At 32.0% G+C, this 14,942-nt stretch overlaps 1 protein-coding gene and 1 long non-coding RNA gene across 2 annotated transcripts; both read right to left on the reverse strand.

Moving 5' to 3' along the window:
* Positions 1-1,304: 1,304 nt before the first annotated feature.
* On the reverse strand, positions 1,305-14,212 carry LOC132715593 (acidic amino acid decarboxylase GADL1-like; the record flags this gene model as incomplete). The annotated part of the gene is made up of 9 exons (XM_060698610.1): positions 1,305-1,815; positions 3,620-3,761; positions 4,777-4,976; positions 5,240-5,318; positions 7,092-7,273; positions 10,454-10,588; positions 10,913-11,031; positions 13,515-13,712; positions 13,986-14,212. Coding segments are annotated over 9 exons (1,456 nt in total), but the record flags the coding sequence as incomplete, so codon positions are not given.
* Positions 11,360-12,769, reverse strand: LOC132715594 (uncharacterized). The gene is made up of 4 exons (XR_009623707.1): positions 12,636-12,769; positions 12,011-12,088; positions 11,743-11,842; positions 11,360-11,514 (listed from the first exon to the last, which is right to left on the reverse strand). It is a non-coding gene; the product is annotated as an uncharacterized LOC132715594 (long non-coding RNA).
* Positions 14,213-14,942: the final 730 nt, after the last annotated feature.

Consider the following 14,942-nt stretch of genomic DNA (forward strand, 5'->3'; position numbering starts at 1 on the left):
TGTGATAAGAGCATAGCTCTTTGGCCTGCATCAAAATAAATCTTAATATTGATAATTGAAATAAAACATACATATTTTGGACAAATGTTATTAATGGATATCCTTTCTGTTTAAACATTATGTTTGATAAATTTAAATTTTATTTAGTACTTAAAACAAATTTGCATCCTGGCGTATATTGTCACGCTATATGTGATGCTCTTGTTGGTTATCAAATTATATAATTACATAGCTAATTCACTGAAACTTTATACACTAGAGGCACTTATAACCCGACACTTACATTTTTCTGTATAAATATGTTATTTGTGGACGGATTTTGTTTATTTGGACCATACAAAATTCAACATATCATATCATACTTACAACTTACCTGCCACATCCATATTGAGGTCACCAAGAACTGTTAGAACATAACATGAAAACATGAAAACTGGCTATTTAAGCAAAGTCCATTAAAGCAGGAACCTCAAACTTTGTGTATATATACATCATAATAATTGATGAGCTTGACCTGTGTATCGCCATGAAACGTGTAGCATGTATGCTTTGGTATTTTGACATTGAGATAGGCAGAGTTCCAAAAGTATCAATCTAGAGCCCTGGAACTTTCTAAGAATATCTGTCGTCATGTGAATACACCTTTTGCCGCAATTTCATCGAAAATTAGCAGGGTTATGACCCCTAATTAAGCAGACATTAGCAATCTGTTTTTATATTCCCGAAAAAAGAATTCCGGAAACGTAAGAGTGGTTTATAACTTTATATAAATATTTGCACTCTTGAATTCACAGAGATGATTGTCAAATATCATAAATCATTGAAAATTAAAATAAATGGAGATCTCTCTCTTGGAATGGTGTGAAAAGTTCTGATGATTCTATAGACCATGCTACAATGACTTCTACATAAAAACAACAACTGTACATGTGACGTTCGGTGCTGTATATAAATCAGTTTACTTGTATACTAGGGAGTACCGGTGTTTTTTTTTTAGTTTACATGTTTGTATACCACGTGTATATCATGCTAATTGTTTCATAGTCAGCGACAATAAACGTCTTGGCATCTGGTCTAAGTTATTTCTCTATAAACAATCAAAACTATTCATGAAATGAATGATTAGAACTTGAGAACTAAATAAAACAACTTGGTATGCAATATAATTCTTTATTTGAAAAAATAAGATTTTTGTAAAAAAGCACACATATATATAGTTATATCTAAACTCATAGACTGGAAAACATTCGAAATATGGAAATATATTAATAGTCTGTTTTGAAGATTTGCGAACATATAAACTTTGAAGCCCGCGAATATATCTGCACATATAGTTATTTGCACTTGTATCATGTGCTACTGCTATATTACTATCACAAAACTGTGGAATTTAGGGGTACCCGCGGCCTAATAATTAAAAGTTTCATGCTTTACTACTTACTACTTAATTTTGCAAGCAAATACGACTGTATAATGTCATGCAGTAACATTTTTGGGTAATAGTCAGAATAAAAGTATTTGAATTTAATTTAGTACAAGACACATATTTATTGAAGCTTGGAAAACATGCGCGGGTGTCAGCTTGGTTCCCGATCGGCTTCAATTGTAACCATTTACGTTGTACTGCTGATTTTTTTTCAATCACAAATCACGGCCTAGTCTATCTATCTCCTGCACAAGGAAATCCATATCTTCTGTTGTTGTGTCAAAATTAGTGAGGACCATTCTGAAAAAGTTGACGAGATCTCCGTCTGGGTTATATCCGATCATCATGGATCCACACTGCATCATACCAGCTTTAATTGCTGGGGCTACCTGTTGTAAAAACATCATAAATAATTGATATAGTAAAATCTTACTAGCAATTAATTTCTATCCTAGTTTATAATATGATACATTGGTTATCATTTTATAAGGCATTGTATACTTAAATCATAAAATGATGTATTATTCATAAAGTATAGATGCACTGATATCTTATGTCGAAATGTTTGAATTTCAACTCTAATGGTGAGCTAAGATGTTCGGATTATGATGACTGTATTATACATAATCTCTGTAATAATACCTGTATATATATATTGTGTTACGATTTGGGGAACTGCATAATAGATAAATTCAGGTTCATTACAGATTATTAAATGATGAAGAAACAATTATATACTGTAATACTAATACAACTTCTACATTGTCAAATTTGTTTTTATGATGTGCGTGCGTGTGTATGGTCTGTGACCTTAATGAAAGTGTTTCAATTGTGTTCCTCATTCCACTATTATAACCACCTTTATTTTTCACACAACCACACAACAACGCTGTAACGGGGGGTGGGTGTATACTGGAATCAGTTTGTCCGTCAGATTTTTCATGACCGCCTAATAACCTAAATAATCATTTTGACAAACAGTCTTCACATTTGATATTGAGATTGGTCATGAGTATAGATTGATTGATTGAGGTCATTATGTCAAAGGTCATGGTCACAGGGGCCTTGACTAAAAAAAGATTGTCTGCCAAATAACTTAAGAATTCTTTGATCCACAGTCTTCATATTTAGCATGGAGGTTTCAAATGACCATTTGGGGACCCCTATTGATTTTGAGGACACTAGGTCAAAGGTCAGGGTCACAGGAGTTCAAAAAACTTGTCCGCCCAATTGTTTCAGAATGCTTTGATCAGCAGTCTTTATATTTGGCATGGAGATTGGGTATGAGAAGTAGACGACCCCTAAAGATTTTTAGGTCAAAGGTCAAGGTCAGAAGGAGTTTGACTAAAAAAGCTTGTTCGCCCAATAACCTTAAGAATCCTTTGACCCACAGTCTTCATTTTGGGCATTGAGGTTAGTGATGACCATAAGATGATCTCTTGATTTTAAGATCACTTGGTCAAGGTCACAGGGGCCTAGACTCAGCCCAATAACTTAAGATTCCTTTCAACCACAGTCTTCATTTCGCGTGGAGGTTGGTAATGACCATAAGGTGACCTCTATTGATTTTGAAGTCACTTGGTCAAATGTCAAGGTCAAAGGGGTCTTAAGTTCTAAAAGCCTGTCTGCTCAATTGCTTTAGAATTCTTTGTTTAACAATCATCATATTTGTTATTGAGGTTGGTTATGACTAGTAAATGACCCCTTTTGATTTTGAGGTCACTAGGTCAAAGGTCAGAAGGGCCTCGACTAAAGTGCCCAAAATACTTAGTAATTCTTTGACCCACAGTATTCATATTTGTCCTGGAGATAAGTCATTAGATGACCCCAATTGCTTTTCAGATCATTTGGTCGAATGTCAAGGTCACAGGGCCCTTGACTTAAAATAGCTTGTCTGTCAAATAATTTCATATTTTGCATGGAGGTTAGTCATGATTATAAGATGAGCCCTATTGGTTTTGAGGTCACTGGGTCAAAGGTTACTTTGATCTTTGCCAATTAAACATATAGAAAACATAACTTAACAATGCACCGGCTTTCTATCCTCATGTTTGGCAGGGAGATTGTCCTTGAGCTCTAAATGACCACTGTTGGTTCTGACAATTCGGTACACGGGGTATTCACGCAATGACAGTGGCAGATCTAGTTTTTACACCTATTTTATTTCGTTTTTGTGCTAATCTAATTACGAACCTTTGCAAGTTTATCCCACCATTCTTTGGTCTCCTGTTGACCTCTTAAGCTAGGGGGTATATACCAGAAACATACATTGGTGCACTCTGGCTCCTGTATAAGTCTGAACCCTGGTGTCTTCTTTAACTTGTCAGATAAATATCTGTGGAAGTAAAACACAAAAAATGCTCATGAAAGTTAATAACATTTCATTACAAAAAGTGTACATATTAAAGATAAATGTTTAATGTGACAATAAATAAGTGTTGTATAGGTCCAAAAATATAGGACAAGTGTTTTGTCTATAGATATACAGTACGTGTTTTATATGTATACATATATAGAATAAATAAAGAGTGGTAGGCTTTGTGCCTACAGATAGAAGTGTTTTACATGTCACATTAAATGAAAATGGGCGTTTTAAATGTCTAAAGGCATGTGATGAATATTTTTATGTTAACAGATATAAGTGTTTTATTTGTTTACATATATAAGATGAGTGCTTTATGTTTACAGACAAAGAAAGAGCGCTTTGTATGTTTACAGTTATAAAACGAGCGCTTTGTATGTTTGCGGATATACAATGAGAGCTTGTGTGTTTACAGTTATAGAACATATCTTTTGTATGTTTACAAGAATAGGATAAACGCTTTTAATGTTTTCATGTACGACAACGTTGTATGTTTACATATATAGAAGGAGCATTCTGCTTATTATTTTTACAAAATAAGCATTTTAGAAATTTAGAATGAGAGCTTTGTACGTTTACAGTTATAGAATAAGCGTTTTGTATGTTTACAGAAATAGAATGAGCGTTTTTTATGTTGTCTGATATAGAACAAGCTTTTGTATATTTACATAAAGAGTCTGTTGTTATTTATTCATACAGAAATAGTATTTTAAATTTTTATAGATATAGAGCGAGCTTTTTTGTATGATTGAGCTTTTTGTATGATTTCAGGTATAGAGCGAGCGTTTTGTATAGATGTAGGATAATGCTTTGTATTACGCTTGCAGATATAGGATAATTATTTTTATATATCTCTAGATATGAGTGTTTTATAGGGAGAGTGTTTATATATCTACTGATATAAATGAGTGTTTTATGTCTTTAGATATAGGGAGAGTGTTTTTATGTCTACAGATATAAATGAGTGTTTTATGTCTTTAGGTTAAACCTAGACAGCATAAACAGGTGATCTATTCGACTCTCCATCCCACTATCTCCTTCCTTCTTCCATAACATCCATAGTTTAAACACATCAACCTTTCTACCACATTGTACAGACTTGTCACCAGTGTCAAAAGAAACATCGTAGTTCTTGTCTGGTTGAAACAAATAGCTGGCATTAGCGCTGTGACAATCCATTATTATACCCTGGTAGAGCAAAATATAATACATAACATGATTTCTTAGTATGAATGAATATTCTAGATTTAATCTATAGCTGTTATTCTATACATTTTATATTATATACATGTATATGATTAGTTCTAAAACATCATGTTTCTCTTCTATTGCAATGTGATGCTTTAAAGTAATTCATTAATTAAAACATATTTGTACAAGTTCAAAAGTATACACATTAAAAAATAACTTTTTAATAGTTTTACGGCACAGTTTACCAGGTTACAAGTTACCTTTTGCTTTGTTAGAAATATAGAGCATTGCTGGGGGACACCCATCATCTTATGAGCGTTCCATACCATTGAATCTGCACTGTGTAAATAAATAAACATATTTCTTGAAAACTTAAAACATTGCATCTTTTATTCAACTTCTGAAGAAAAAAAAAAACCTTTCGTATTATGTGTTTTCATTTTTTAATGACGAATGCTTTATTTTGTCATATAAAAATCAAGCATTGTGAACGGCAGTTTTTGAGTTCAGTTTGGCAACTATTTTTCAGTGCAACCTTATTTGAAAAATATAGAAATACACTGATATGTATTTCAGATAAAAAGTTACTTCTAGCTTTTCAATTCCCTTCAAAAGATATTTGTCACAGGTATAAAAAACGCTACCAAATATACAAATACATGTATGTACAACAAATGACTCTTAGTATAGGTTAGAGTGCATATTGGGTGTTCTTCGTAAATAAGAAAGCTAAAAAGGAGCGGAGCTTGCGAAGCGACTGTAGCTTTCTTATTTACGAAGAACATCCAATATGCACTCTAACCGGCTTAGTGCTCCGCCCATTTTTTTCCACCCAACACACTGCGTGACGTCACACGATAGCCTAAATGTGTATAACCATATTTGGAAGAGGTAGCGGTACACATTTTCGGGTCACGTGTTTTGCATAGCTTATTCCCGCATTCTGTCTAGGTAAATAAATCAGACAATATCACGGTGTATATCCATATCGGTACCCTCTTTGAACATACACAGGCCATTCTCTGCTAAAAACAAACCAGCGGTGGATAACAATGCAGTAAAAAATCATTGTAATAAGGAAAGGAGGTATGACACGTAGAAAAAATGTATACCACGGAACACTAGAATGTTTTATTTATGTGCTGATTTGTCATGTGCCCGATTTTCATGTAATGCAACTTCACAATGAGCTACAAAAAGTCGACATGTCTTGCCTCGCCTGTCACCTCGACAAAAAATTAATAAATACACCCTACTTTCGGTTTTGCAGCGGCACGGGCTGTAATATTTACATAAAAAGTAAGAAATTTGTTTGTTTTGTTTGTTTGTTTCATTTTACGCCTTTTTCAACAGTATTTCAGTCATATAGGCGGGTAGTTTCCTAACCATCGTTCCTGGAGAGTTACACCAGTACTAGACTACCTTCCTCCGCGCTAAACTACCAAAGCATCTCCCGGGGATCGAACCCACGCCAGAGAGGTAAATTGATTAGAAGTCATCGACTCTAACCCCTCGACCACGGAGGCGGTCACATAAAAAGTAAGAAATAATACATACATACTTTGTTGGAATAAGTGAACTTTTTATTTGGAAATTATAAAATGATACTGGTTCCGTAAGTAATAAAACATTTTTATTGTTATTTTGCCTGTTTTCATTTCAATGAACCTCTTTTTTTTTAATTCTATGCCGTAGTGACGATATACATGTGCGTGTACGGAAAACAACATGATGCATAAATATTGATTAGTAGGAGTAAACCTCAAGATCTCTGCACATGCGTATATTTCACTATAAATAGCGCTCTTCGAAACTTAGCTCCGCCCACTTGCGTTTTATAATATAAAACGTCCAGTTTATATAAAATCTGTTCTATTAAGATTTGAAACCTAAAAATTTGAAAAATCCTCGTCGGTGATTGGCTTAAAAAAATTGGCGAGCACTAATACTTCTGTGACCTTGTTACCTTAATTAAATAGACCTCAAACGTCACCTCAATTGAATACCAAACATCTAAGGTTATTTATCAAGTCAATCAATGAACGCTCTACTTAAACATTTTCTAGAGTAAGATATGAAGGTCAACTTAATATCGGATCAATTGATTCTTACTTTTCAATACCCTTCAAAAGATATCTATATTTGGTGGACATAGCTGCACTTCCGCCCCACGCGCCGTCCACGTGCAACCAGAGCCCGTGTTTCTTACAAACATCAGATATTTCATCTAGAGGATCATAAGCTCCTAGTACAGTTGTTCCTGCTGTAGCATTTACAAAGAATGGCTCATAACCCTGAAATATATGCAATGTTTCTTGTTTCGAATTTTACACACGATTTTTTGTAACAACTCGAACATTTTATATTTTTCAATTGTATGCATAATAACTCTGACAGTACATACTTTTAATTAAAAGATGAAAACAAGATGCATTTGTGAAAAAACGCTATGCCATCGCATTAATACAACACTAAATACATGTAGTAGGAACAGGAGTACATTTTTGTTTCGATACAACTGAATTGTGCCATAATGCAGTAGTGTCAAGTGAATTTTGGGGGTCAAGGTCATATTTCACCATGTCGAATGACGTTAATAATGGAACACAACAGCACAGAAGTAATAATAACTGGCAAAGAAACAACAGCACAGAGGTAATAACTGGCAAAGAAATGCTGTCATAGTTCATTAAAAAGGAGCTATCTATAATGTTTTCATGGAATGCTTTTTATTTTGGCCTATGGAAGGAGCTATCATTATTAGCAGTTAATGTCATGTTTAGTTTTATTTTGATTCGTAAAAATCAAATAAACAAATATGTTGTTATATTTGTATTTAATAACTTTATGTAAAAAGCATGTGCATTGTGATATTTTTTTCACGAAATTGCAGACTCAGTTTAACAGCTTGTCCCTCAGCTTTATTGGCAATACTAAAACCCGGATTTCGAATATCGTTGTGGTCTACATTGATGCATTCATTCATTTATATATTTTCAAAATTTTCTTGCAAGAAGAACGTTCACCTGCCAATGTATATAAGGATTGGTAATGAAACTGTTGTAAACGATTATCCTATTGATTTCATCCACATTACGTTTATCTATTGCACAGAATGATTCTTTTGACAAAGTGTACCAGTATCCGTATGTTGAAAGCTATCCGGTTTTCTGCAATTACTGCTGTCACTTGGCCATCTAACTTTTTATGAATACTTTACCATTACTTTGCATGGCTTAATAAAACTGAGCCTGCAACATTTCATAATTTTGATATTTAGGCCGGGTTATGGTGTTCTATTGGGTTTCAGCTTTTCTCTATTTTTAGGGGAAGAAACTCATGTTTTCTAAATTAATTGTTCTTTTTTGTCTATCTTAGGTATTACTTACTATTTTTGTTGTATAACATTTACCAGTTGTAAGGTCATCAAAGGCATAGAGGCCCTGAGGAGTGAATATTAATAGACGTTTTACTGGCTTTATATACCTTAGACTGGAGTTTCTTCAGTTAGTACATACCTACAGGTTTTCTGCTACAGGAATCTTCTAATCACTATGTGAAACTAATTATTATTTTCTATGTGTTTGTATATAAATTGTTAATAAAATAACCTTTGGTAAAAATGAAAGGTAGAAAATTAAAGCTATGCATATAGGTGCTCATGTCCATATATTGAAACAGAGAAAGGATAACATCCTGAAGTTATCAATTTTAAACACTTGATATATATGCAGTTAGTTATATAGTAAAGTCTAATGGAAGGTTAAAAGAGGGACAGTATTTGTTACTGTAAGAGATATGCATTTAATGTTTAGACACTCACACAGCTCAATCTTTATTATACATGTATGATATAGACTATTTGAGATTTTTTAAAAACTTTTATACTATACATTATTATAGTTTTCTTCCTACAAGATTATGAATTCCATCCAAGTACCAATGTTAATAGGATATTATATTTATTTTCAATGGAATCTGGGAATTATTAATGTAATGTGCATACATATATATCATGGTTTATGGATATAATGTGGCTTGAAATATTTCTGTATTTAAAGAAAAACAGTTATGATGGAAGAGACTTGCATTTAAATTTATAAATAATAATACATGTATTACCTAGTCTACAGGTTATATGTGTTTATACCCAGCGTTAGCTGGCTAATAATAGTATCTATAATAGAGTTTCTAAATTATATATGTAGTTTTCTTTCTACTAGATTTTGAATTCCATCCATTAGTGCCAATGTAATGTTAGGATTTCATATTTATTTAATAGAAACTGGGAATTATTAATGTTATGTGTATACATGTATATCTTAGTATATGGATATGATGAGACTTATAATATTTCTGTATTTAAAGAGTTACAGTTATGACATTATTATTAAAGATTTAAAGTTATAAATGATAATACATGTATTGATTGAAAATGTCCTTAAACTTGGATCAAGCAATATAATTTATAAAGTCATATAAAAATCATATGGTATTCTGAATTGTTAATTGAATTTTTTCAACATGTGCATAGTTTGAAAAGGACAGCTTCTATCTTATCTATTTGTTAGCTCAACCCCTACAGCCGCGGTAAATTATTCTGTGGGTCACAGGTTTGAGTTCTGGTCAAGCTGAAAGTTTGGCATCTAGCCCTGTGTTTAATTCACTATGCTCTTTAAACATCAGAAATTCAAGGACACAAATCAGTATTGTGGGGAAATATGTTGTGGTTTAGAACTGGTCATTATTAATTTAAAGAGAAAATGTGTAGCCGGCCGGATAGCCCAGTTGGTCTTCTGACAGTCATAGGTTGGAAATGACAAATGTTTGATTCATTTAACAGATTGTATTAAATTTGAAATGGACAAAGGCAGTATTGTATGTATGATACTTTTAGACCTACAAAAGGCATATGATACAGTTGATAACAATATACTGCCAATGAAGAAGTTCTTCTTCTTCTTCATGGAACCTCAAGAACATCCGCCATAGGTAATGACATTCTTACATGATTCAAGTCTTATATCTGATGAACAGCAGCTGTACTCATTCTACTACTGCTCCAAGTACCTAGTGTGTCCCCCTGAGGTTCATTTCAGGTCCTCTTTTATGTCTAATATATGTCAATGACATGTCTGCAACCCTAAGCAATAAGCTTATATCATATGCTGATGACTCAGGTATCCTTGTATCTGGTAAAATAAATCTGAAGAAATTATCTCTTATGGCATAAGTCTTATAAGTGATTGGATAATTGACTATAAATTGTTTTTTCATCTTGGCAAAACAGAGTCTATTCATTTTGGTTTAAGTTTCAACTTAAACTGGGCCTAGTCTCAAAGACACATGTAATGGCACTGCTATGAATTACACATCTTTTGTTAAGTATTTTGTTGCAAAACTTGATCAATGTTTTTTTTGGCGTCGCTTTTGATGCTTTGCATCAATGCTTTTCTTGTATATACATGGATTACCTTTTCGTTGGCCTCTTTTATCTGTCTCTCTAGCTCGTCTGGAATCATTTTGCCTATCTTGTCTGACTTAACAAAGATGATATTGTTCATACCGATACCCATCAATGCCGCACTCTTCGTTACTGAATAGTGACACTACAAGAATATAACATATACGGCATCTCAAACTATATAAGCAATACAAAATCGGCATATTAAAATATTTTTTAACTCCAGTAGACTTATATCTATCCCATGAAAAGATAATTAAGGTCGTTTAATGTCATACAGTACAATATAGAGGGAAAAAGCCCCATAATCTCGTGTTCCTTGCGAAGTCAAATGTCACTAATCCAACTAAATGAAAATAAATTTTGCTGTTAACTAAAAAAGTCAAACTTTCTTGTTTAACACTTTATAATCGTTTTATATGGTTTACTGAATTTAAATGTTACGTAGAAAACAGAGAAAAAAGACAACCTTTTCAGACGTGAAGATACAAAGAGGTTTCTTTACAGCATATAAACCGTCAGTTTTAATCTCTGGAAATTTAGCATAACGTGCAACATTCATTCCATACATATTTCCCATGGACCCTCCTTTAAATATAATTCATGAAAAAGTTAAATATGCACACAAAAAAGAGTCATGGTAGCTGTAGAAATTTTATATAGCATTGTATCATTATACCCAGCAGGCACATCAACGTTGTTTCAACGTTGAATTATGGTCAGATTTCAACGTTGAAATAAGGTTGGATTTATATTCGGATTTGAAAGTTGAAACAACGTTGAAATTTCAACGTTGATACAACGTTGAAGCTTCTAGTTTCAATGTCATTTCAACGTTGAAAACCCACCATACTTTAATTTTTGGATATAAAGCAAAGTAACCAAGTTTAACAAAATATCAAGACAATATTAAATACTTCAGATATTTTATTTCAAAATACAGTTCAAGTGCAGCTAAAATTCACTTTAATAGTTTTAACAATTAAGCTACAATCTGTTCCAATCTTTTCTTCTAGATCTTTCTGGGTATGTCAAGTGTTCGAGTACTTCTTTGGCTGTCTCTTACTGCTTCTGCAAATAAAAATAAAAAGTTTGTAGTTAAAAGTGACTTGGTCAATCTCAAATTATACATATAATTACTCAACTTAGTGATTTGTTTTTATCTTAAAATGCTTTTATCTAAGATTTACATCATAAAACAGCATAGAAATTGAAACATAGCTAAGTTTGATATTGACAGCAAATACTGTATATAAGACAACAAAATCTTTTTAAAAAGAAGCTATTTAAAAGTCTCACCTATGATTTGTAAGAAAAACTGCTCCCCGTCAGTTCCTTGCAGCATATTCCCAAGAAATTAACATTCTAGGCTCTAGCTAAGACCATTTTATGCAGCATCCTGAAACCAACAAACATGTAAATTTTATATTAATAATGTTACAGGAATATTCCGATAGAAATATATTTTAAGACAAGATAAATATCCAGTAGTTGAAAAATTTATACTTTGTATTGTAAAGAAATTCAAATATATAAATTAATAAGAATAAATTTCAATTTAACAAACCTGACAGTCCCTTTCATGTTGAATGTATGGTATACAGGCTACAGCTGCAATACTCTAAATTTCAGCCAGGACCAGGATCTAGAATATAAAATAATATATAATAAAATAGAAATAGATTTATTATTAAATTTACGACTATTAAACTTTAAAGTTTAACACTCAAATTTGTTATTTAACTTAATAATAATCACTATAATGTATTTTTTTCAAACTAATTAACACTGTATTATACTATCAATAAAATATAAACATAGTTATATATATTGACGAATCGTCTTGGGACGTAAATTAAGTGGGCCGAACTACTTTATAGGTTTCAATTTTAAAATTGATTAAATTCTAAATAGGATATAGTACAGACAAATGTTTAATAATATGAAAAATAAATTAAAGAAAGACAAGATTTGTAAAATCATAAATTGCCAATGACATCAATAACTTCATGCTTACAAGGCCTACCGAACCCAAATCATTCAATTAGGTCGCGAAAACGTGTCAAATCAACTCAATCATGTGTTTATATCTCTCATTTATTTCATAAAGTAAATTAAAGTAGAATTTAAAGAATAAATAATAATATTTTAGAAAATAATCAGTAAACTAAAGTAAAACATAACGGTAATACCTTCGAAATCCAAATAAATTGCCAATCGTGTTGTTTTCAAATTTTCCAAACAGCGCCACCATTTGCACGAACGATAATCATAGACATAGACCGCAACAATTACTTCCCCTGACCAGCGTTATTTTATAAACGGGGTTTTGACTAATTAATATCAATTTATTAATTAATATTATTCATAAAGAACTAAAAAATAAAACAACAAACAACAAAACATATTAACTAATATTTAAAGCGTTAATAGAAAGTGAAAAATTATTTCCAACTTTATTTGTTTAATATTTTTTGAATAAACGGAAAAAGATTGTATAACGCTAATTTTCCTGACAAAAATCACTTACAGACTAATTCAATAAAGGAATAATATCACAAAATTAGTGGTATAAAAGTTTATATAATGATTAATCTAAATGTAAAATTTCGACCATAAACAACGTTGAATCAACGTTGTATATACATTGGCAATATATCGGTATGGTCGCCCATAGTTGAATATTGGTTGAACAACGTCACGACCATATTTCAACGTTGTTTCAACGTTGAAACAACGTCGAGTGCCTGCTGGGTAGTTCTCTACACATAATTAAAGATGTTTGTTTAATATCATATTATAAATAATAGAAATAAAAGTTACGGTCTGTTTTCATATTCAGTATCAATCTCTGTACATTTCTCCTTTTTAAACTAACCAGTTTTCATCACCTTGTCTAAGGGAGAAACTAACATAAGTTGAAAAATATATCCATGTAGATTGGTCAACTTACTTGGTTTATTTTCAATAGATTACCGGTATATTTTATGGAAATACCGGTTAATTTCCAATCAGATACCGGAATATTTTTAATTACTAAAATAAAACAAGTTATGTTCATGTTTTTCTACCTGGTACAAAGATAGCGTCACCACCGTCAAATCCAACGTAATGTAACATTTTACTGTATATTTCATCCTCCATCAAAGTAAAGACCGGAGCTACCTCGTATGTGTACATGCTAGGATTCAAGGCGTCTGTCAGCCAGTTACCCGCTAGTGAATACTGATTCATACTACCATATAACTGATTAAAGAACCGCGGATTTGCTGAAATAACACATATATACTATAATAAAGTACATGAAGAAGTTTTCTTTGAAATATTACAGAAAAATGATTGTGCAACGTTGCAAATATTCAAAATACAATAAAAAGAGAGAAAGAGACACGCACATCACATGCAAAAAACCTTGAATTTCCCATTAAAACAGTGTAGTATATATTGACCCTACCGATCAAATTATCGGCCGCGGTAAGTTCAAAATTATACAAGCTAGTTCTGGACAAAAATTACGGTTAATGTGATACATTTGTACATACATGTTTTGACACTGTATTGTATAACATCTTTACACATGTTCAACAGCCTGTCTTCACTGGCAGGTTCATCTGTAATCTTCAGTTCCTTTAGCATTGCCTTCAGTGTCTCTGGTTGATGAAAGTCACATACACGTCTGAAATAAAATACCAGACAACAAATTGGACTTGTTATAGTGAACCACCCCACTGACAAATACAATAATGCCAGCGCTTTTAAACTTTGAAACCTTTAAACATTTACTTTAAGATGCAGGCCTTTTTGTAATTAATGCCTTTATTTAGATCCTATATGTTTTGTGATTGATATTGTTACTGTGTTTATACACTTGCAAAAAAATATATATGTATATTATTTTGCAAATAAAACACTTTTCAAACATCGAAGAATATGTAAAATGTTCACTGCAAATATTTGTGCACATTATATTTAATCATTAAATTACATGCATTCATTTCTTGTTGGAAAATTTGACTTAGAATTTGTAGAAAATAAATTTCTAATTACCTCCCTTTATTTACATGAAATGTTAAATTCGGTAATATCTTTATAAATAATGCTTATTGGAACCTACAAGATTGACAAATCTTAAAGTTGAGCATCATATTTATGAATTAAAACGATGAAAAAATATGTTACAGGATCTTTAACTAGTAGAACTTCACTCTCTGGTGGTAAATAGTACTGAATGGGGAGCAGATAAATATGATTCAAGCGTTATCATAGAATGTCTGAGTCAAAATCTATCTTCTTCCTGTAAAATAATTCGTGGCATTCTTTGTTTGTTAAAAAAAGACATTATTTTTTAAATTCAAAATTCAGTCGTCAAGAGGAAATGTCACTTTATTGAAGACGGAAATCGGAAAGAATTGACTTCGGAGATAAACTTTGTATTCCCCCACCACACACATACACAGACATACGCACGGAAAACAATAAAACTTACTCTTGTTTTAAAA

Source organism: Ruditapes philippinarum, unplaced genomic scaffold (assembly GCF_026571515.1).
Source record: "Ruditapes philippinarum isolate M1 unplaced genomic scaffold, ASM2657151v2 ctg5926_1_1_1_1, whole genome shotgun sequence".
Lineage (NCBI taxonomy): Eukaryota > Metazoa > Mollusca > Bivalvia > Venerida > Veneridae > Ruditapes > Ruditapes philippinarum.